Genomic DNA, 25001 nt, shown 5'->3' with positions numbered 1-25001 from the left:
GATTGAACTAGGGTCCTCATGCTCGCAAGGCAAGAACCTTACTGATTGAGCCATCTCCCCAGGTCCCTATATGCCATCCTTAGAGAATTTTCAAAAGAAATCACAAAAAATGCCAGCTTCTTTTTTTTTTTTCATGGTAAAGACTGCTTTATTGCTGACAGTTAGTACACGTCAATAAATAGTGACCCTCAAAGAGCTCAGTTACTCATCAGATTCCTGGTCCATCAACCGCTGAATGCAATCGAATCATGTGAAGCCTGGGATGACGAAGTCAGTTCTGCTTCTTGGGAAATGCAGCCATGGCTAACTGATAGATGGCGTATGCTGTTCCACCAACTGTCAGAGCCATTGTGAGTCTGTAGAGGAGGGCATCAGAGGCCCCGCCCTTCAGATGCACTGGGATTCCATTATCCTCCTGAAACAGCTTTTGTTTCTCTGGAACTTTATTTTCAAAATTCCTCCGTGAAGTAGTGCTGATGGTCCTCTGAGCAATCTGACGGAGGGCCAGCAGATTCCGCAACATCTTGGCTCAGCTGCTGCCCACCAACCGCGACTACTGAACGCCAAAAATCGGAAATCACCAGGCCGGAAATGGAACTCCCCAAATGCCCGCTTCTTATTTTGCTCTCTTTGTCACACAGGCATACAGCATACATGATGTACGACACACTGCTTCTTTGCTTAGCAGTTCTGAGTGGGGTAATCTTCCCGTAGTGATGCCCAGGGATTTTGCTTATTCTGTCTTAGGGCTATCTGATTGATATGGCTATATGATGATCTATTTAACCATTCTACTATGAACAGACACTTAAGTTCTGTTTTTTCACTACCATAAACAGTTATCAATGAAAACATCCAAGCATTTTTTGCAAAAATGTAAACATATATGCCAGAAAAAGTCCCAGAGTGAATGGAAGGGTATACACGCAGCTGCCACTTTGGCAGATACAGAAAACTCACCTTTCGTAAGGACCAGCTAAACAGCACCATGCGAGAGTCCTGATTTTCAACAGCTTGGACACAGGGAGTCACCACAATTTTGAACTCTAACCATGTAGTAGGTAAAAGGGCACAGTTTTTAGTCACATTATTTTCCTGTTTGAGATTGGGATCTATGGTTAAATTTTGGATGAGCCTTTTGAAGTTTTGGAGATGGTCCCTTGGTATTCTTATACTTATTAGCAATGTGAAGTTACATGGAGGGAGGCTCTGAGCAGGGGGTGGAACCCCACACTGGACCTCTTAGCTCCCTCTGACTGTGCATGGAGCTCAGGTTGACCCAGACCGGAGAATGTGCTTCATTTAGCTTATTCATTTTTTTTTTTCTAAGCGTGAGCTCCAAATGTTTCTACCAAAGGTCTTAATATTTAAACTACCAATTTGCAGTCTGAGAACTTATGAGTTCTAGGATTGTCAGTTTGTTTAATAAATTGTCTTTAATTATGATGCCAGATATATTTTTTTCTTTTCTGTGTAAGTTCTTGGGATTATGATTAAAGGTTAATTCTTCTCCCTTCCATGCCCCATTCTCCCCTTTCCCCTTTCCGTCTTCTTTCCCTGCCTGTTTTCATTACTCCTCATTTTCTCTCTTCCTTTTTCTGGGCCTGAGGATGGAGCCCAGGGCTCCATCTCAAGCCCCAGCACTACTTTTTTTTTTTATTGGAGCATATCCAAAAGCCTCCATTTTTATCTCATGGAGAGGAAAGCATGGACGGTTTCTCCCCAAACCTTTGCCATCTGGATAACGTTTCACTGTGTTTTCTTCTGTTGTCTGTAGCTGTCCAGGGCCAGAGGCTTAACGTGAGTGTCCGTCAAATGCCCACTGTTCTTCTAGGTGTCTGTTGTTTTCATTTCAGCTCAGCAAAAGCAGATATTTGGATTTCGTCTGATGAGTGGGATGGGCTACGGATGGGTAGCACATACTGTGCAATTTACTGAAAGACCAACACTGGCAATTGAGACACCCTGGGCCTATTCTTGGATCTGCTCTTATCTTGCTGTGAATATTGGGAAGTCCTTTCATCTCCATGGGCCTCAGCTTTTTCATCCACAAAAAAAAAATGTAAGGTTGACTAGAATAGATGATATTTACATCCCTCCTAGTTTTAACACGCAAAGATCATAATGCCCATATGCTGCCTTTACAGTTGAAGAGATACCCAAGAACCCACACTGATATGCTAGCAAATATAATTGTGCCTATACCTCTCCAAGTGTTTATAATTATTCCTTTCTTTCATCTAGCAGTAGCAGGCCACACGCATCTTACAAAAATCTCTAGAATATTTCCTTATTTATAATATAATTTTAATGATGGAATTTGATCTGATTTACATTCAAATAATTTCCCAGGACATTAAATATTCAACAAGCATAACACATATTTGTGGAAGTTTTTTTAAGTGAACAAAACTTCACAAAATATAAATACCAGGGAGAAGTTTTAACAGTGGGTAAATATTTTAAATGAGCTAAAAGTACTGAGCGGCTGGATAGCATAAGGGACGTTATGTTGTCCTTCAGGACAGCTTAGTGGAACAGAATTTCTTACAGACTAACTCTTCACCTAGAGCCAAGTTACTTGCTTAAGAGCCTGGAGACTCAGTTCCCTTTGCTAACATGCTGAAGAGCACCCCGTGGATTCATTTCATCAAGTCTACTCCCACCTTCTCTAGACCCAGCTTGTGTTCACTGCCATCTTCATGACAGGGTACTATTATTCAGGTTCAGCAGGTTTGCCAGCTCCAGAAGTGCATTAAATTATAAACTGTTTAAATTTATCTTATTTCTGAAAGGAAAATGGAGGATAATGGGGGAGGTATATAGGGGAGAGAGAGACAGAAGCATAAGGCAGAGAAGGTCATTTGCAGAAGGATAACGAACACTAAGAATACATGTGAAGCTGTATGGAAGACATTTATTTCAGATTTTCTAACTTAGTGGAGTAAAGGTCTCTGAAGTATTCCCTTATAATATTCTGTATTTTTGGTATCTGTTGTAATGCTTCTCTGTGTTCCTTTTTTATTTTGATAACTTGGTTTCTCTCTCTTCTCTCTTTTTCCATTTGGTTAGTTAGACCAAGTATCTGTCATTCTTGTTCATCTTCCTGAAGACCAGCTTTTAAAGTCACTGATTCTTTGTCTTGTTTTCTTTGTTTCTATCTCATTATATGCTTCGATTTTTTTATTAGTTCTTGGAGTCTGCTGGGTTGGAGTTTGCTTTGTTTTTATGTTCTCAAATCCTTGAGTTGCATCATTAGGTCATTTGCTTGTGGTCTTTTTCTACTTTTCCAATGTAGACACTTAGGGTTATACATTTCCCTTTTAGGGCTGCTTTTAATATGTCCTAGGGATTTTGTTGTACTATGTTTTCATTTTCATTAAGTTCCAGAAATATTTTTGATATCTTTATTTTTTTCTTCCTTGATCCGTTTATCATTTGGCAATAATGTTTAATCTCTCTGAGTTTATACACTTTCTAAGTTTTGCTTGGTGTTGATTTTGTTATATTGCCTAATAGTCAGCCAGGATATATGGGATTATTTAAAAATTTGTGCATTTGTTTTGAGTTTTTTCTCTATATTTTTTGTCCAGATAGTCTATCTCTTGGAGAAATGGGGTGTTAAATCAGCTTTGTGTTAATTTATATTAATTCCTTTAGTTTGTTCTTTATGAAATTTGGTAAATTAGAGCTGGGTGTGTGTGTATTTAGTGTTGTGATAGTTCCCTGATTAATTGATCCCTTGATTAGAATGTAGTTCCCTTCTTTGTCTCTTCTCATTTGTTTTAGCTTGATTTCTATTTTGCCAGATATTAGGATGGCAATACCCACTTTCCTCTTAATATCATTTGCTTAGGATACTTTTGTTCTATTCTTAAAGTATAATTGAAATTGCCCTACATAGAGGATAATGATCCCAGCAAAAGTCATAGGGTACCAAATAAAATGCCAAGTCCCGGATTCGGATACTGCTCCTCCAGGGCTGATTAGGATGTCCTGAAAATCTGCCCAACATGATACATCTGAGTGCCATTGCTTTTGATTTGCCCACCAAAACCTGATGGTAAAAGGCGATTGCTAAAGACACCACATACTGTGGTCATAGGAGATGGGAAAATTAAATTGATGCTGGTCAGGATGCCTCCTGCATGCTGACTAGATTTCACCATACTAGAAGGTGTTATGCTGGCTGCTGGGCACAATACCAATGGTTCTATCCAGCTGTGAACCACGTAAAAGACAGTAATGACCAGCACCATTTTATGTTGTGGAATAGTCTTTTTGTACACTGTGAAGATATGTCACTCTGATTGGTTTAGTAAAAAGCTGAACAGCCAATAGCTCGACAAAATTTCCAGGCACAGAGAATGCTGAGAAGAAGAAGGTGGAGATTCCGTAGACACAGAGCAAGCAGGATGGGTACGACAGAGATGAGACAATAAAGCCAAGAAGCCGAAAGTAAATGAATAGCAATGTATTAATTTAAATTATAAGAGCTGGTTAGAAACAAACCTAAGCTATTAGCCAAGCTTTCATAATTAATTATAAGCCTTAGTGTCATTATTAGGGAGCCCACGTTGCTGACAAAAAATCTGACTACGATTATATGGAGGAAAGTTATCATTTCTGATTGGCTTTAAGCCCATTTCTAAGGAGAAAACTCAAAGTTTCCTGTAGAAACGCTGTCCGAGAACCCATAGCCTGTGAGAGTACAGGCCCCAGGGGAGAACCTATTGCTCTATTTCTGCCAAATGGGCATAATACTAAGCTGCCCTATAAATTGGTATCTCTCTACCTGTAGATTATCAGACAAGTTTTTTGGTGCAGTGTATAGTGGTTAACACAGACACTAATAGCTGGTCCAAGTGCAGAGAATATGTGTTAGTGGAGTCCTCAGTCACAAAGGAGATGTGTGTATCATCAACCATTGGCTTTGGGGAACTGTAACAGAAAGACTGTAAGAGCAAGTGGATGGGAAAACCTGGAGCGACACTATGTTTCCTGGATAGGACAGGAGCAACATAGGCTGTATACACTAACAGCAACTGTGGTTGCCTGTGTGAGACCCATACAAGATCAAACTAATACATTTCGACATAGAGCGAGGTGGAGACTCATGAGTTTCCATCCCTAAATGAAGACCTATTGGCAGCTGATGGCTTCTCAGGGAGGGAAGGACAGGTTTTCTTTAGAGGTATGGCTGGTCCTTCGTAGGTCAGTCGTACTTTAGTGGATGGCCCCACACTTAGGAAGACTTTGTCAGCACAAATTGGACTGAAAGGAGTTATAAAAAAGGAGGACATGCTGTTGGGAGTGGATTGGGAGGGTGTGTGTTTGGAGAAGAACATGATCAAAGTTCATTGGGTAAACTTCTCAAAGAATTTATAAAAATAAAAGTATATTATAAAGAAAATATCCCATTTCAATGATTTTCAATCAAATATTAAATATGTAAAGTAATTTTATTGGTTATCTCTTATTTTTAGCTTTCTTTCCTAATTGTTATGACAAAATAGCAACCTGGGAGGAGAGAGAGAGACTATGAAAATATGTTTATTTGGCTCACTTTTTCTGGTTACAGTTCCTCCTGCAGGAAGAGCCAATGTCGGAGGAGCGTGAAGCAGCTGGTCCCATCAGGGTCTAGAGAAGACAGAAGTGAGCCCATGCATGCTGTGGTAGTGCTCATCTCTCTTCCTCCTTCTTTCAAAGGCCAGAATCATCAGCCCAGGGAATGGTGCTGCCCACAGTGGATAAGTCTTCTCATCACAGTTAATGCCATTAAGTTAACATCATCCTCGTTTCCCTCATTGAGACTCACTTCCCAGATACATCTAGAGTGCGTCAAGTTGACGATGAACACTGAATATCACATCCCTAAAGCAAACTATTTAGATAAATTTTATCAACTTACCATTGCCACTTTGGATATATAATTAGTAGCTCTTCATTATTTTCCAATTAAAATGATGCAACGAAAGGGAACAAATATTTGGAGTCTGTCGTTTAGGTACCAGATTCATCAATTGCCACCTGCAATGTATTTGCATTATCATTTATCCGAGTCTCATTTTATTTCTCAAATGATGGTTCTAATATCTCTCCAATTGCTTTGTTGTTTGCAATAATATATGGATACATAAAACTACCTGAGCACAGTAGATTAGCCAGCAGTGGCAGTCCTATCATCATTATGAGCAACCAGTTAGAACAAAACACTTCTCGAAAAACTTCCTCTGGGTTTTCCACATAAGGTAAATATTAGGAAATTAGGTCCTGCTGATTTATTTCATTTGTTTATGGTATTTGAGAACATCTAGCAATATATATATATAATGAACATTTGGCAATTGGACAAACTCAAGGAGAGGTGATTTACTGCTCACACAGTGCAGTAATAGATTACTGGGTATAGACCATGGCAAAAAGACAGGCCTGAAATACCAACAATAGATCTCTAGTGAGCTATTTTTTCTTATAACTGCTATTCCCAAATTCCTTTTACCATAAAAAAAATCAGCATCATATTTTATTTAATGCAACTGGCCTTTGTAAGTATTAAGTTTAGAATTCAGGAGGAAAGCACCTTGTTCTTAAAGGAGAAAAGATCAAGCTTTGGAACAGGGTGATGTGGAGAATCAGTGGGGTTCAGAGCTCAGAGGCTCTTTCTTTCCGGGTAGCAGATCCCAGGCACAGCATCGCTGCACATAGTAGCCTCTAGGTGGCGAGGGAACACTGTGATGCACCACAGAGCTCGTCCAGGTCGCTGTGGTACAGACCCCTGCGTATCTAAGAACAGTAAAGGGGAAACACTCAGGACTGTGATGCCAGTGAACTGAACTTACTAATTATGTTCTCAATATAAATGCCTAGCTCAAAATTTCAAGCCAGTGTATACTCATGAACACGGAATTGCTTATTTATAGGCAAAGACTTAGAGAGATTAATACAGAAAACTGATTTAAAAAACAAAACAAAACAGCATTCTTCAGAACATGGCCTTCCTTTGCTTTAAAGGGAACATCTTCCTTTGGGTTTGCAGAGTCCTTAAAGACAGCACTGTGAGAACGGAAAATGATCTTCGTTGGGACGCTGGCTCCTCACTTTCTGTGTGTCCTTGGGCTGAGTTGTGGGCTGCAGCTAGGAGATAGCATTAGCACCTACACCATGGGCGGCTCTGCAAGCTAAAAGAATTGCTCAAAGTAAAGGGTTTAGTACATAGCTAGATACATAGTAGTGCCCGTCACCAGCAGACCTTAAACCTGATGGGGCACTGGTGCAAGTTAGATCGGTTTATTCAAATTGAACGTATTTCCTTGGAATGCAGGACACCACTGGAATCTGTGGTCTTGATCTATATCCTAATATGCACATCTCAAGAACATGCCCAGTTCCCTATTTCCCATTGATGTGTGTTTGTGTGTGTGTGTGTGTGTGTGTGTGTGTGTGCGTGTGTGAGACAGCTCAGCTATTTATTGCACTTGCTGTTGTGCCCTGCTACACTCTGCCCTGGACTGTGCTCCTCTCTCCTCCCTCCCTCCTCTGTGATGAAGAACCCACAGTTGTACAGAGTCCATACCTGAGAAGCAGAAGTTATGATTCTAGCTTAGGCCAGTGAAGGCCTTCTCGTGCACATTGGTAAGTTACACACATCGCAGACAATCTCGTGTGCTTATGTTTTTATGGCTTTGTACATCGACAGGCTTCACCAGATGCTGCAAACCCTGACTCCCATCCACTTGCTGTGAATGCAATAGCATGCAGTTCGGTGAAACCGCTTTGTGCCAAGTCCGTCAGGCTCCATGTGGGATCCTCCCGATCCGCAGGAGAGGAAAACAGAGGGCTTGCTCTGAGACTGATAGGGGAGTGCAGGACAACCACCCAGGGCTATCACGTGCCAGCCTGGCTTATGGTTGGTCTACTGTGTTCCTGGAACTACTCTCTTTTAGAGTGATGATGGTTGGTGAGGCTGTGAAGGTTGGAGGACTGGGCAGAGTAAAAAAAAAAAAAAAAAGGAAAAAAAAAACACTCAACATCTCATTTTTTATTAAGTCGTCTTTGTACAATCCATCACAGAACAACTAACTTCACTACACACAGAAAGTGAGTATTTGACCTTTGTGAGTGGATGACTTTCAGGACCACAGAGGGCAATTTGTATTATCCAGAATGATGTAGAATAATTGCTTATTTTTTGTTAGATGCAAGCCTACCATACTATAATTACAACGTGCTTACCGGAATATGAGGCAAAAATCACAAAGAGAGGTAGAGCATTTTTATTTCCTTATAAAATTTAAAACCTTTTTCCTTTTCTTCAGTGTGTGCAGTGTGCCATGGCGCTTACATAGAGTTCAGAGGCTGACTTGTAGGAGGCGGTTCCCTCTTTTTTACCATATCGGGACTGGACTCAGTTCACCAAGCCTGGCAGAGAACTGACTGCCCCTGCATTGCAGAGAGCTGATTGACCCCCTGCTTGCAGAGAGCTGATTGGCTGAGTCATCTCACTGCCCCTGCATTGTCTTTTTTTGTCCTCAAGTGGAAGGAGGAGAACAGAATGGGTTATGATGTGGGGATTTTAGGGCTGTTCTTCTGATTTATTGTTATAAATATCCAGTTTGCGTGATTATTTAGAATTTTTTTTTAATTTACAGCCTTAGACACAGCAGAGGTACATGTAGTTGTAATTATCTTTAAATGGAGCAGTACCCGGAACATTAAAAAGAAAGATTCATTTGGAGATGACACTTGGCCTTAAGCTTTTAGGAGAGTATTATTTCAAATGTGAAGGTATTAGCTCTCCTTTACCCTCTTGCAGGTAACCCTAACCTTTCTGTATAAATTTACATTGCCACAGTGGCTTGTTCTTGTTGTTTTGAATGGTGTATCAAACACTGACAAGATAAAAGCTGCTATCAGAACATAAAAGGAAATAGAGACATTAGGTTAACACAGGTACACAGCAAAATGAAGACAATGCATTTTTATTGAAGTACCCAGAGGCTGACTTTTTGGATATCAAAAGACGTTGAATATATACATAGTTTTACTGTGTGACAATGTTTTGGCCCATGACAGTTCTAGTACTGTGGTGGTCCCATAAGACTAAATGGAGCTGAAAAATGCCATTTCCCTATTGCTGTGTCAGCAACTGTAACATTATTCTGCCAAACATTACTTAAAGGCATGCGGTGGCAATGTGCAAACAAGCCTACCGTGTGGCTAGTCCCATGGAATCACACGTGTGTGTCTTTGTAGAGTATATAATACCTGTTAATAATGATAATAGCTATGGTATTGGCTTATGTATTTATACATGCTTTGCATATGTGTGTGCATTCTGATGTGTAAAAATTTACAGTGTGGTCCTGCCATCTTTATTAGAAGCATTTAAAATGCTAAACAGGTATCAGAAGTATGAAGCAAACCCCCAGGAAAACCTTTCAAAACTTTATCCTCAACACAACACCCAGGAAGTCATTCATTATGTATAATTAATACATCCCCTTCTTCCCTCCTCCAGCACAGACTTTGCAAAATGACTCTTACTGTTTTGCTGTAAACAACACTGTTTTTTAAGTTTGTTTCCACATCTTGACAAATAGAGCATTTAGTGGTCAATTCTAAAAATTCATTTCTTTTGAGTCTTTGTTCTGAGGGGCAAACATACATAGCTGCTCCAGCAAACACAGAGCAGGATCTCCATCCTGTGATGTTAGAAATGGTGCTGTGTGATTGCACATCATCTTCTTTCAGCACAGCACTGTCTATCAAAAAGCATTATGGTCATTGAGTAAGTCCGGATGTGTTCATGAAAATCAGAAAAGCCTGCCAGTTTAAAGGTCATGAGACCAACGTAAGCATTTAGACTGTTCTGTTCTGCATTTGTACAGAGGCTGGTGGTTAATTATTCCCTTGCTTTGGAATAATTTTTAAATTAGATGTAAATTTTTAGCATTTTTTCAAATTAAACTAAAATAAAAAGAAGTAAGCGTTCTATCAATATCAAGTCATGGCAGGCCAATGTTGGATTGTCGTTTTATAGAGAGATCATTTGCACAGATAACACAATTATTCTAACATCTTTTTTATTATTCTAAATTGTTTTATTACATTTATTTATTTAGTCTGTGTTGGAAAGAGAGAGAGACAGAGACAGGGAGGGAGAGAGAGAGACAGAGAGGGAGGAAGGGAGGGAGGGAGGGAGGGGGGGGAGGTGTGGAGGTCAGAGAACAACTTTTGGGATTGGTTCACTTGTTGCACCGTATCCTCCCAAAGATCCCTCATCACTCCGTCTTGGCAGCAAGCGCCCTTATCCATAGAGCCATCCTGTTGGTCCCTGTTCTAACTCCTAATTCATGTTTTGAGTTTGACCCAATTATTAGTATTTTTATTGAAATGTACAGATTTAAAACTTTGTAAGCAACAATCTTGTCACTTAACTGAACACTAACTCAGCTGTCAGTTCATTTTCCAGGTTTATGCTGAGATTTGGTGGCGCCATTTCTTAGAGATGTGCAAACCGCCCACGTGAGGCAAACACCCTCTTCCTCATCTTCCCAGGCAGCAGTGGTTGGCGAAGTGTTTGGTGATACATGATAACGAAAAAGGGCACAGATACAAATGCAGCAGGCAAGTGGTTTCTATTTAGTGACAGTGCTAAAAAGCCTAAAAAACAGATTTTCACGTTGTTAACAATTTCCCACAAGGAATTAAATGGTAGCAGTTGTGTTAGATTTGGAAGCTCCTCCCATCTTCAGGACAAGGGAGTGATAAAAAGTAGCAGATAACTGAAGGAGTTATTTGAATCAGTGCATCAAATATTCTGACCAGTTACCCATGTGTTATATAACTGTAGCCAGGACAGATATTATATGCATATGTAATAATATATTGCTTTGCTAGTGCGGTTGATGTTTACTTGTTTCTAGAAAAAGCTGTCCCTTTATTCAACATGTGACACTGTGTTAATTTCAGAAGAAGCCTTGTTGTCTTTTGAGAAACATGTGAACTATTTTCAATGGCGTGGCATTTTTAAATCCCTTTGCAAATCCATAGGCCACAAACACAAAAAGTATTTTCATCTACATTTTTTTTTGCTGAGAAATGAAATTGGATCTCTAAGTTCCTGGAGAATCATGACACATAGAGTTACCACCCTTAGTGGATAGCTAAGCTCTCATTCTCTGAAGTCAAGTATGTTTTTTGTCCTATCTCCTTGAAGTCTTCCTTGGTATCCCCAGAACTGTGGTTTACAGGCAGGTTCCTCATGTGGGAGGTGAGGAACCAGACAGTGCTAGGATCTAAACAGATTTCTTCCATGTTCTTTGCTCTCTAGACTGGGTGTTGTAGGAGTCTGCTTATGTTCTGCCCACATAGACACTTTCAACTAAATGTTTTGTCAAGGACAAACATAGAAATGCAGACTCCCTTTTTGTAGAGAAGAACAGTCACTCAAAGAAGGCATGTGAAAAGGGAGATCTTTGTCTTTGCTTCTGTGTTGCCCAGCGCAGTGCTAATTTTCTCGACCGCAAATTCTCCTCCCTTTCCTTGCACGTGTCCATCTCTGAGGCTTCTTTTTCCAAGCGGGAGAAGCTCTGTTGTGCTCTTATTGGTTGTCTTGATGCCTTTGTGAAACCCAGGGATCTCAGCAGGAGTACAATGCTTATAGGCTGGTTGTTGTCCTTGGGAAACTCTCCTTCGGGAAGCCTGATAAGAAATGGTCTGCTGTTAATTTATTTATTTATTTATTTTTATTTTTTTTTAAATTTATTTATTTATTAAAGATTTCTGTCTCTTCCCAGCCACCGCCTCCCATTTCCCTCCCCCTCCCCTAATTAAGTCCCCCACCCCTCAGCCCAAAAAGCAATCAGGGTTCCCTGTCCTGTGGGAAGTCCAAGGAACCCCCCACCTCCATCCAGGTCTAGTAAGTTGAGCATCCAAACTGCCTAGGCTCCCACAAAGCCAGTACGTGCAGTAGGATCAGAAACCCAGTGCCATTGTTCTTGAGTTCTCAGTAGTCCTCATTGTCCGTTATGTTCAGAGAGTCCGGTTTTATGGCCAAAAGACACTTAAGGTCATGCTCAACTTCCTTAGCGATCAGGGAAATGCAAATCAAGACAATTTTAAGATACCATCTTACACCTGTCAGAATGGCGAAAATCAAAAACACCAATGATAGCCTTTGCTGGAGAGGTTGTGGAGAAAGGGGTACACTCATCCATTGCTGGTGGGAATGCAAACTTGTGCAACCACTTTGGAAAGCAGTGTGGCGGTTTCTCAGGAAATTTGGGATCAACTTACTGCTGTTAATTTAAACAGTGGAACCACCACAAGCTTCTAGCCTGTGGCATCCATTCCAGCCCTTTGCCCTTCACTCACAAAGCCCCCTACTCAGCAAAGATCAGAAGTCTTCTTTTATAAATGTGTGTACTGTTGAAAGTACACCATGTGGCTTCTACACTTTCAAAACTTCCAAATGGATGGTACAGAGGGCGAATGCCTGGCTTGTCTCAGTGACCCCAATTTATTCCACACAGTCTGTTCGGTAGTCATTCTTGACTGCTGGTAGGAAAATAATGCTGTTCCTCGAGAACTTTCTGCATTTAGAAATTTCAGATAGGTAGATGAGCTACGGTCTTAAGGAAAAGATGCATAAACTGGAGTCATAAAAGGAGCGCACCGCTGAGCCTGTTTTTGGGAGTGTGTAGTTGAGAATAAAGGGGCTGATCTTGCCGTGGTCTTAAAATTACAGTAGGTTATCTCCTGCAGCTTTGATTGCTGCTTACAACTTCAGAACTCAGATGCTATGAAAATGCAGGCGTTACCTATCATATGCGTGTTTAAAAGACACAACTTGAAAAGGAAAAAGAAAGAGTTCAGACCACCACTGAGTGTCTACTTGTATACACGTCACATTCTCTTACTTATTTATATTTTAAATTGGGCTCTTTATAAATGACCATCGGCAGGCAAGAAATTGAAAGGCAGAAAGATTTTGTAGTTTAATGTGACACTTTTTTATTTGCCTAGAATGGAAACAATTTTTATTGAAAGAGGACAGCCCCATATTACATTATATAATACCATAACTCATACAATAAACCAATTTCAACTTAAGGAATTAGTTTTGCATCAGCCAAGCTATTAGTATTAACTTCCAGAGGACTGATGTCTTTCATTACTTTTGCTTTCCCCGTAGAGGGTTTAGAGCAGTGGGATTTCTATATACGAGTTCTGGTTGGAGAGAGAAAACAGTGAATGGCCCAACAGGTTTCTTGGAGACTTTAAGAACCGCAAAATTCCAGTCTGACCTCCGTGGAACCTCCACAGAGATCTGCTACTTGGTTCCCCACTTGATCATTTCCTCTACAATAAACAAGTCTCATCTTTGTTACTGAGAGTTTGGTGATGAGCAGGAGGACCATGGGAGAACCTACCCTTCTAGCCTGTTCATTGTGTAACAGACCAGGAGCTGTACACGAGGAAAGCAACCAGCAGCAAGATCAGTCCCAGGAAATGAGTTTTGATCCTGAGAGTCCCAGAAATCAAAAGCATCTGTGACTAGGCAGCTGGATCTGAAGTGTATCATTTGGCTATGATCCCTATGGGTAGAAGGTGTCCGGAACTCTTCAATCATTTGCCCTTTGTATAAATTATCCTTAAATCAGACTCCTGTCAAGACGAGTCAGGGGGTTTCCACTTTTTCATCACTAGGCTCCCCATTAAGAAGTTGTAACCAATTGGCTTCCATTCCGTGGTGAGCAGACCAGGACTTTTGCACAGAAAAAAACAGCAAGGTAAGTTAAAAACTACCCTTCCTTATTGAGGACAAGAAAGGGAACTAGCCGGAGCAGCTTGGAAGCCACGGGGGAAAGGTGATGATGAAGGGGCGTGAATGAAAGGAAAATACGTATGCAAATGCCAAAATCAAACTCAACACTTTATATAGTCACTTCAAAGGCAATTAAAATGTATATCTTTTAAATAGTTTTTCATTAAGAGTAGCTTTTAAAGTTTTATTTTTGATTTTTATTAATTTTTTAAAATTGTGTTCCGTGGAGGAGGCAATTGCTTAGTAGCAAAGACATTCGGTTCTTGGCTGGATTCCTTTTTTCTACTCTTTCAAGTGAGCTTAATTTTTTTTTTTTGATAAAGATAATAATGCTAGGTTGATAATACCATGTTACCATGGTAACATGCCTTGGCAAGCAAGCATGAGTGCTGCCCAGATAGTATATAAAAACCAGAGTCTAGAACTATGATGCAAGTACAGAGAAACTGCCCCATTGTGACCTGTGGAGCAGGCAAACAATGCGTTAATGAAGAGATGAAAAAGATGAAGAAACAGAGATGTCAGCTCCAGTGGAGACCAAGGCAAAGGGAATGAGATAGCAGTGGTGCCCACTTCTGCCCAAGAAGCCACCATGGAACTTTTAGGAGCCAAACAGAAAGTTGTCAGAGAGCTTATACTTGCTGTGGTCAATTACAAAAGCAATTGCATCAGATCACCTGTGTAACTGGCCAGGTTGGAAGTGGGGATCAGGGAAGGTCAAATGCACAAGCCGGTCTGTACGGGCTTAGCTTCAAGGCTGTCTAATGATATTGCATCCTGTGTGGTGCATGCATGTGTGCTGAACATGTATGTGTGTGATGTATGTGGTGCAGTTGTGTGGTGTGTGTGTGTGTGTTGTGTATGCATGTGGTGCATGTGTGTGATGTAGTCTGTGTATGGTGCATGTATGAGTGTGTGGTGCATTTGTGTGTGGTGCGTGAATGTTTGTGTGGAGTGAGTATGGAGCATGGGTATGGCATATGTGTGTGTATGGTACATTTGTGTATGGTGCATATGTGTGGTGTGTGTGTGGTGCATGCATGTATGTGTGGTGCATGTGTGTGTAGTGTATGTGTATGTGGAGCATGTGTGTGGTGTACGTGTGTGGTGCATGGGTATGGCATATGGGTGTGTGTGGTGCATGTGTGTTGCATGTGTGTGGCGCATGTATGTGTGTTGTGTGTTGTATGTGTGTAGTGCATGTGTGTGTAGTGTATGTGTGTGGTGTATGTGTGTGGTGCACGGGTATGTGGTGCATGTGTATATTGCATGTGTTTGTGATGCATTGTGTTGCATGTGTGTGCTGCATGTGTGTTTCTTGTGTGTAGTGCATGTGTGTGGTGCATGTTTGTGTGGTGCATGTGTGTGGTGTATATGTGTGGTGTATGTGTGTATGATGCATGTCTCAGATCTGCACCTGAGTCTAAACTTTTCTTCTGGCTGATGCCCTTTCCCCCCAAGCATACAGTGCTCATGGATGTAATTTATGAATGGCTTTAGCTTTAAACATTTTAAACCTCTGCCTCTCTTCTTGGTTCAGAGATTTTGAGAGAAGGCAGCAGACACAGGATTGCTATTTACCCAGTGGAGTCGCCCAGAGAAGCTCCGTTTATCATTCCTCCTCCGTTTTTCTGAAGCCGTTCTCTTCTCTTTTCCCTGACACCAATTTTCACTTTGGGGTTCTTACACCATTCTCTCTCTCTCTCTCTTTTTTTTTTGTTTTGTTTTGTTTTTCGAGACAGGGTTTCTCTGTGTCTTTGGAGCCTGTCCTGGAACTAGCTCTGTAGACCAGGCTGGTCTCGAACTCACAGAGATCTGCCTGCCTCTGCCTCTGCCTCCCGAGCTGGGATTAACGGCGTGCACCACTGTCGCCGGGCTTACACCTTTCTCTTGATGACACTCATTTTTCAGCGTTTTCTCTGAAGTCCCTCCCTCTATCCCTTGTTGGCAAAGTGATTGTTCCACAATGCCAGATTGATCACTGCACCGACTTACTCTTTTAATAGCGTGGCCGTTTCTGCGTACAAATCCTCACTTTGCCTTCCCCGGTCCCGGGATGCAGTAGTCCCATCATTCCCCTCAGCATCAGCAGGCCTTGCAGTTCCGGAATGCACCTCGGTTCACAGCTCTCCTCTCAGTAGAGCTCTGAAGGTGCTTGTCCTCTGCCCCGCTCGGTCACTCTTCCAGCTAGCAGGCTGAGGAAGGAAACCATTTCTCTGGATGGCTTTAGAACTCATTACTGAAATGGGAAGCTGTAAGCAAATCTTTTCTGCCTCCATTTCCAGTTCCATTTACACAAAGAACATTTTTCCTTTCCTTATTTTGTTAGGGAACTCACTTCTGTTTATTACAACACATTCTGATTTATTGATACAATTTTATTTCTCTACTAATAATATTTGCACGAAGCAGCATAAAATGTGAGTATTTCTGTCTGAGGAAAAGAACTTGCAGAAGTCTGTAGTATTAAAAAGCATCTGATAAAAGTCCTGATGTAAACAGGAAGCTCCGTGTAGGAACAGGGGCAACGCTACCATCTGCCAGAGCCAGAAGGGTCCCCGTCACACATCTGCAGGGCGCTGATTGGGGCGCAAAGCTGTGAAGAAAATCACCATATTATCCCAAGATTTTTGGTGAAAATTACCTCTGTAAGAACGTGAACTCTAGAGATATCTTGTATCTCTTCCATATGAAACTAGAAAAAAAAAAAAAAACCTAGATGGAATCACCAACCACTTTGATGGCAGGTCACTGCCGAAGTTTCAAAATTCATGGCTTGGGGAGTTGGTCTGTAAAAAGGAGATGTTGAAAACAGGGAGAGTCTCTCTCCAAGTAGCTTTTAGCCTTAAAAAAGAACTTTATTCCCCTTCTCTAGATTGAAGCAATGGCTTTTGCCTCTGAGTTCGCATCACAGGGTTTGGTGAAATACGGGTTGATCGTAAGTGCACAGTGTCCTGACATTGGGACACTACCTGAGAGAATGGATTTTTCTGAGTCTTTTGGTGTTCATTGTACTGTTGACTGGGGCTATGGTCTGTAATATTAGTTTAAGATGCGCTACATTTGTTTATGCTGTGGAACATTTGTTTCATGATGCAAAGATGTGCTGCATTCTTTCACGTTGCAGTTGTTTAACTCAGTACAGCTGTGTTACTTTGCCTGTCTAAACCACCTGATGGTCTAATAAAGAGCTGACTGTCCAGCAGCGCGGCAGAAGAGAGGACAGGAGGGGCCGGCAAGCAGAGACATCAAGGAGAGGCCAGCCACTCAGCAACACAGCCAGCCACAGAATAAGAGTGAAAGGAAGATACACGGAAGGAAAAAAAAAAAGGAAAAACCCCAGAGGCAAAAGGTAGATGGGCTAATTCAAGTTAAAGAAAGCTGGTTAGAAATAAGCCGAGCCAAGACCGGCATTCATAAGTAAGAATAAATCTCTCTGTGTGGATTTATTTGGGAGCTGAATGGTGGGGCCCCCGACAGAGCCAAGAGAAAAGAGCAAAAAGAGTAAAACCAATCAACAACAGGGCTGGATTTTGAGAACCTCTAGGCTAAAGTATAAAAAGGTCTGCAACCGATTTTCCAAATGAAGGTCTGTTTGCAAACAGGGCACCGCTCTTTTGAGTTACAAAGACAGCTCTGTGTTAGTAGGTGTAAAACAATTAGAGAAAGCTCCGCCATAGAGAGCTAACAGCTTCTGTTAGTTTCAGTAAAATTACTTGATACCATTTCCTTAAAAGGAAAATAAATACTGAGAAGGGTAAAACAAAGAAAGAATTGCTGAAAATTTCTAAATCACTCATGGGTTGGTAGCACAAGAGAGGCAGCGTAAAACCACAAGCATATGTGTTCCACTGTGCATCCAATGGGCTGATGTCCCCCGCCCCAATGTCTCATACAGAAACAATTCACATAGATAATTCCAGAATTATGGCAGAGACTGTTAAGTAATTTTCAAAATAGCGGAGAGTAACAGTAATGATAATAAATAGGAAAATTATTTTTCCCAGCGAGGGAAATCACATATCTTGGGAATTAAAGCACCAAACGAGTTTTCGTGTCTTTGGAATTCATCATGCGCAATGCACCTTATCAGGAGCCGCTTTTTGGTAATAGGCTGCATTGAGACTTTTAAAAGGCTGATCTTATTTTTAATTCTGTATTTGTGTGTATCTCTGTGGAAATGTGCATGTGTAGGCACAGATGCCTGTGGGGACTGGAGGAAGGAAGCAGGTCTCTAAGGCTGGAGTTCCAGTGTTTGTGAGAAACTGCATGGGTGTGTCTATCTCTGTGGGAATGTGCATGTGTAGGCGCAGATGCCTGTGGGGACTGGAGGAAGGAACCCGGTCTCTAAGGCTGGAGTTCAAGTGTTTGTGAGCAACTCTGCATGGGTGCCGGGACCCAGACCTGCTCCTCTCCCACAGCAGTTCAGAACTGCTAAGCTGTCTTTCCGGTCCTGGTATGTGTTTTAAATCATTGTCAGAATATTGCCCTGAAGTATATACACATTAAACTCCTTGGTGTTCTTCTGAACCTACCACATGGAATATTGTAAAATTAGTACAAATGCCCATATTTTGAACTTTTTTATTATCCACCCCCATGTAGTGTATTATGATTGTTATAAAGTATTGGCTGTTGATATATGATGGTGATTAAGCCTTACACACTGAAGACCCAGGAAATTTCATGATGTAAGTCAAAGACCCAAGGGCCAGAGAATCTGTGGTCTCACTTCTACTCCCAGCAGACAACTAGAGAACTAGAAATTCTAAAGACAGGAGACTGGTGTCTTAACTCTAGCTGAATGGAAGTGTGTGTGGGTATGATTACCCTTTCATTCTACTTGATTTACCCACATTGCGCAGGGGCATCTATTTTATTAAAGCCACCAGTCCAAATGCTAACTTCTTGGGATACTGAGATGGCCCAGGTAATAAAGGTGCTTGCTTCTAAACTGACAATTCAGATTCAATATCCATGACAGGCATAGTGGAAGGGAAGAACTGCACACACACACACACACACACACACACACACACAGAGAGAGAGAGAGAGAGAGAGAGAGAGAGAGAAAGAGAGAGACAGAGAGAGACAGAGAAATAAAGGAGTAAATGTGAAAATGTAAAAAAAATAAAAAAGGTAATATCTTCAGATAGTTACAGATATTCTCAGGGATAATGTGCAGCCAAATATCTAGGTATTCTGTGGTCTAGTCAAGTGGATACTAAATTTACCATCACACACAGATGAACATTGTGTTATTCAGCTTCTCTCAGAGTACGTAAAATTATAAAACTTTAGAAAATGAGAACCTGGTGCTCAGTCCTTGAAGCTGGGTGCCTCAACAGTAAGAAGAGCTGTCTCTCCCTAGAGAGACTGAGTGACCCGCGGTTACTCAGTTCAGAAGGCAGGATCCTCAGAGGTCCCTACCGGGACTCCTGGGAAGTTCCTGGAGAGCTGCATGTGTCTAATCCAGGAAGAAAGCTCCTCAATCCTGGTTCTGCTACCAGTGAAGGAATCGTCATCCCCGGCAACCGGGCCAATCAACTGAGGTGGTGAAAGGGAAGGCCAAGTGAGCAAAAGGCAAAATAAGCCTCTCTCTGAAATACCCTTTATATCTGGGCCTGAGGGTGGTGCCCACAATTGGGTGGACCTTCCCACATCTATCAAGGCAAAGAGGACAGTTCTTTCTGGTGAGGCTCCCTACTCAGGTGATTTTTAACTTGTGGCAAGTTGATATTAAAATTAACCATAATAGACATGTGCTTTGCTAAGAAAGTGGGCAGATATGTTTTGTAAGATGATACTGTTTTCTAGATAACATGAATTGTTTAGAGAATGTAGTTAATCGGAGGACTTCTCCATCTGAGATTTTACAGCCTCCTTGATATATAAGATGATGTTGTAAGCCTTTATAGCCTTTGGGTTATTTTACCAAATCTGGAAGTTGAGTGTGTCGAGGTACCCCAAACAGCTATGCCTACAGAGCAAGGTGACTTGTGTATCAAAGCTATCTAAGCAGCTGAGATAATTATACAGCTGGTGATTTCTACATAGAAATCTAGTTCTCACATGAAGTGAATTAAAATCAAGAGTTACCTTTATTATATTTGGAAACATTTAGAACTTATATATCACATGATCGTGTAGGGTTTGAACTAACAATACCTCAAACAAAGACTGCAATGACACTCTACAGATTGGGATAATTTTTAGTGATGTGTAGGGGTATTATCTTTATCTGACTAATGCCATCACCTTAGTTAGTATGTGATTTAAGCCATTTAGGTTGTTGGAAATAATTTGACATATTGGCAATACCCAACATGCAGAAGCTAAATGAAATTTTTCACAACAGAGAAGAATATGTTAATTTATTAGCCTAGATATTCCATCAAGTTTCCTGACTAATCAATAGTATTGAAGAGATTTGCTGTGCACTCAGGCTCACAGAACTTTGCACCTTTCTGTTTCAGTTCGGTACTAGAACACTCTGCTGTTTAACTCCCACTTGTAATTAATTAATTCATAAATAATATATAGTCAATCATCTCCCAAGGAAGGGTTTAAGGAGGTTGCGTTAACTAGGAAACTACCATAAATTTATAATGAGATGGATTTCACATTCTGTCTTCAGCATGGAAGGCCAGTCTTCTGCTTAGGCAAATAGAGCCACAGCTTCTCCTTCCTCTGTCTGGGTCACACCAGGTGGATGTGTGAACCTTCTTAGTCCTCAGACACACAGACCCGGTTTACAGTCTTCCACATGAGGCAAGGAACATTACCTCTGTGTAATCATTTTCTATCTTTAAAACGGGGTTGATGATAAATAGGTTTCAGGCTGCTTAGAGCATAGAACAGCATTGTGGTTGGGGAGAGCATGACCTGAGTGCTAACCACAGTTAAGCATCTTTTCTTTGCGATGCCATACTGAACACTGCTTCAAGACAGTCCTCACGCTATATGGGAAGGAGAGCCCGCAGTTTTTTCATGATAGTTATGATGAGCCATTGCTTCTACAGCACTTCACCTCTTTCTCCCCAGAAGCCGTGTGCTCCTGAAAGGCTGTAGTCTGTCTGCATGGCTCAGTGCTGCCTCTCTGAGCCCCAGTGAATGCCCCGGGTGAAGTAGTTATTCAGTCACTAGCTGCTCAATGAATGAATTCAGAGACAGAATTCTCTTTGAACATCATAAGGGAAATAGGGTTAACCAGCAATTACTTTGTCTTGAAATTTCTTTTCTAATTTTTGAAAACGATTGTGTATTTTTCCCACTATGTACCATTTTCACTTCCCTCATGAAGGCAGTCAGTGGGCGAAGGTTGTAATTCACATTTTGACATTTATTTTGTTTATGTGTATGTCTGTCTGTACATGAATGCATGTCTGTGTGGCTGCACACATTACCTCTCTGCACCCAGAGGTCAACGTTGGACTTTATTCCTCAGAAACCATCCACCTTGTTTTAATTAATTAATTAGTCAACTTTCACATGTGATGTGTATGTATGTATGTTGCTTGTATATATGTGAGTGAATGTGTCTGTGTGTGTGTAGGGTGTGGAGGCCATGTGTTGACACTGAATGTCCTCCTTGACCACTTTTTACCATACCCTTTGAGGCAGGGTCTCTAGATGACCTCAGGTACCTTGTTTCTCCTTCCTGAGTGCTGGGCTTACAGGCGGGCTGTGAAGGGCACTAGGCATTCACACTGGTGAGGGGGTCCCAACTTAGTTCCTGGTGTTCTCAGGTCGAGCAGTTTACATGCTAAGCTATCTCCCAAGTCTCCACTTTGGGTTTTCCTTTTTAGCTTGTGTTTTGTTTTGGTTTTTGTTTTTTTGAGACAAGGGTCTGGAACTCACTGAGCAGGCTAAGCTTGCCTATCAACAAGCCTCGGGGACCCATCTGTCTCTGTCTTTCCATTGCTGGGATCACAAGCACACACCGCCATGCCTGACTTTTTTTATTTTTAACACATAGTTTCTGGGGATCAAATTTACGATCCCATGCTTGTGTGACAAGCACTTCACCAAAATAGCTGTCTCCCAGCCTGAGTTTTGACATTTTATTTTTTAAGGACTACTGGAGTATATTAGTAATTTTCAGTAGGGTATTTTTGTGACATAGCTTCTGTCCTGGTTAGTTTTTGTCAATTTGACACAAATTGGTCTGGAAATCTGGAAAAAGGAACCTCAATTGAGGAATTGAGAAAATGCCATCAGACTGGCCTGTGGGAAAGCTTGTGGGACATTTTCTTGATTAGTCATTGATGGTGGAGGGTCCAGCCCATTGTAGGTGGAAGCACCTTTGGGCAGGTGGGCCCTGAGTTGTATAAGACAATGAACTGAGCCAGCCACAAGTAACAGGCCAGAAAGCAGTGTTCCTCCATGGCCTTTGCTTCGGGTTCCTGCCCAGCTCCCTAAATGATGGACTCTGATGAAGACATGAAAGCCAAATAAACTCTTCCCCATCAAGCTGATTTCGGTCATGGTCTTTATTACAGCAACAGAAAGCAAACACGGACAAGTTCTCCAAGGAGACATTGGTAATTATTTGAAGACTATTTTTTTAAATAAAAAAAAAACACAATTGAAAGTTGCTCCTGGAAACTGGCATGTAGAAATCAGTGATGAGCAAAAAAAAAGTTTCTTTTTTTCTTATGAAAAGCAAGCCTGAAAAATTAATAGCATTGAGGTTAAGAACCCTGGCACAGATAAGTGTAGTGCTTGGAATTAATATATATAACTTCCAAAATTGATTGAGATGTAAATAATAGAGACATAAGAATTTCAAAAGTTAGTAAAATTTACTCTGATTAGCTTTTGATGTGTCATTTATACGTTATAAATATTTATATATATTTATCATATATTTTTTGTTATAATTTACTGATAGTATGCAGAAATAAACTGTTAAGAAGGCCTACTTACCAATATAAAGGGTTCTGTAGAATATTGCAGTTTTTCTCATTATAAGCAATAGAGTGATTTTAAAAGCATTTCTGGCTATTTATACACTTCTAAATAACCAATTCGACAGATTCTAAAATGAGCAGTTTATGCACAATTTAGCCAAATCTATTTGGCAGGATACAAACCACCATATTGCTCATAGATTTTGCTTTATAGCTCAGGGCTGATAAATGAGACAGGGATATTCACTGCTCATGGAGCATGGTCTATTTGGGTATAACAGCTGGATAGTGAGAAGGCTGTGCTGTGGTAACAGGAGTTCAGTGGTTCAATGAAGCAAAAGTTTATGCCTTCTCAGAGTCTAATATGCATGTGCATGACTCTTGCAAACAGAGTTATCTCTGGGTAGACAACTTGGCAGTCCAGGTAGAATCCACCTGGAGCCACACTCTTTAGAACAGATGGCTTCTCTAGTTGGTGTGGCAACTAGAGAAAGAAGGGAAAATTCCCCATTGCTCATTAATGCTTTTACCTAGAATCTGCACAAATGATGCCTAGTAACAGTTCATTGGTGAAGAAAAATCATATGGTCATATCTTGATTCGGGAGCTGGGGAAGTGTCACCCTCCCATGGTGCCTCAGCTAATGGAGAAGTTTTGAGCATGAATGCTACAGATCAGCACTAGCCTACATATGTGCTGACCTTTAGAGATGATTGTGTGCTTACTAAGGAAGGGCATTTGTCACATAAACGTAAGCCGTACCTCACACAGACTCTTTCCAATTTCATTGTGGTCATTTGGGATATCTACATATATCTCACTCACTGTATTTGTAGGGTGATTCTAAATGTTTGGGTTTCTCAGAAACAGTCTCTACCAGCTGCTGTGGTGTTTTCTCAAGTAAGCTAACATAGTTCAATGGCTACTGGATGCTATAGGCAAAACTGGTGATTTTTTTTTCATTTACATATTGACGACTGATCAGAGCATTGTGTTCTATAGCAAGACAAATTATGATACCTTATAACAATGACTGATTTCAAGGGGAAACAAAGAGATTCCAGTGAAGATTATCTATACGGCAGAGTGCTTTTAGCTATATCTGAAGGCGTAAGTCATAAACAATCCCACACCAGTTTGGAATTATGATTAATAGGGTGGTATTTATTTAAAGGGGAAAAAACTTACAGATAACCGTCCCAGACAACAGCCCTCTGCGCAATCAGTAAGAAGTCTAGTCACCGGAACCAGAGCAGGAAGCAAAAAGAGCGAGAAGGGAAGTAGCCGCTGTTTTAAAGGGAGAGAGACCATGCCCCAATGGGCTGGTATCTCAGCGACTATTGGCTGGTGGAGCGGAAGGACCTCCTGCAACACCTCCCCATTTTGTTAAGTAAGAAGCCTTCCTTTTTTTTTTTTTTGTTTAAACAGAAAAGGGGGAAATGATGGAGGAAGGTCATTGGTTAAGTAATAAAGAAACTTCTTGGCCTCATAGGTTAAAACATAGGTGGGAGGAGTAAACAGAACAGAATGCTGGGAGGAAGAGGAAGTGAGCTCAGAGGCCATGCTCCCCTCTCCCGGGCAGACACGATGAAGCAAGCCGCCAGGTCAGACATGCTGAATCTTTCCTAGTAATACCGGTGCTACACAGTTTATTAGAGATGGGTTGATGGGGATATCAGAATTAGCCAATAAGGGCTAGAGCTAATGGGCCAAGCAGTGTTTAAATGAATACAGTTTGTGTGTTGTTATTTCTGGTGTAAAGCTGGCCACGCGGGAGCCGGGCAGGACGAAAAGCAGGCCCACAGCTCCCACTACATATGACCAGCCGAAAGCATTTCCTCTGCCCATGAATGTTTTATTGCGCAGCTGTGAGATGTACAAGCCACATGCCTAATTTGTATTCAACTTTGTTTTGCACATGTCTTTAGTTGTCTTCATTTTGATGGAAATGATAACATTATCATGTTTTCTATAACAGCTTATCTCCAAGAACCTACCATTATAGAAATAAGGGATTCTTCTTCCTCCTCTTTTCCTCCTTCCTCTTCTTCCTCTTCCTTTTTCTTCCTCTTTTTTCCTTTGAGATTATAATTACAATATTTCTCCTTTCCCCTTCATCTCTAATCCCTCCAAGATACCTTGCCCTTCTTGCCTTTAAATTTATAGCCTCTTTTTCACTGTTATTTCATGTACATGTGTATATATGTACGTACACACACACACACATACATATATTCTTAAATTTAATGTGTTTGGTC

General features: G+C 41.1%; 1 protein-coding gene across 1 annotated transcript; it reads right to left on the bottom strand.

Moving 5' to 3' along the window:
- Window positions 1-212: 212 nt before the first annotated feature.
- Window positions 213-586, bottom strand: LOC121459089 (cytochrome c oxidase subunit 7A2, mitochondrial). Its single transcript, XM_041668598.1, has one exon. It carries the CDS (start codon window positions 521-523, stop codon window positions 272-274), a length of 252 nt encoding a protein of 83 aa, XP_041524532.1. The 5' UTR covers window positions 524-586; the 3' UTR covers window positions 213-271.
- Window positions 587-25001: the final 24415 nt, after the last annotated feature.

The sequence above is a fragment of the Microtus oregoni genome, unplaced genomic scaffold, assembly GCF_018167655.1.
Source record: "Microtus oregoni isolate MIOR12 unplaced genomic scaffold, Mior012 000018F_ref0000195, whole genome shotgun sequence".
NCBI classification, from domain to species: Eukaryota; Metazoa; Chordata; class Mammalia; order Rodentia; family Cricetidae; genus Microtus; species Microtus oregoni.
Note: the sequence above shows the minus strand (reverse complement) of the source record. Positions and strands in the feature narration are given on the sequence as shown.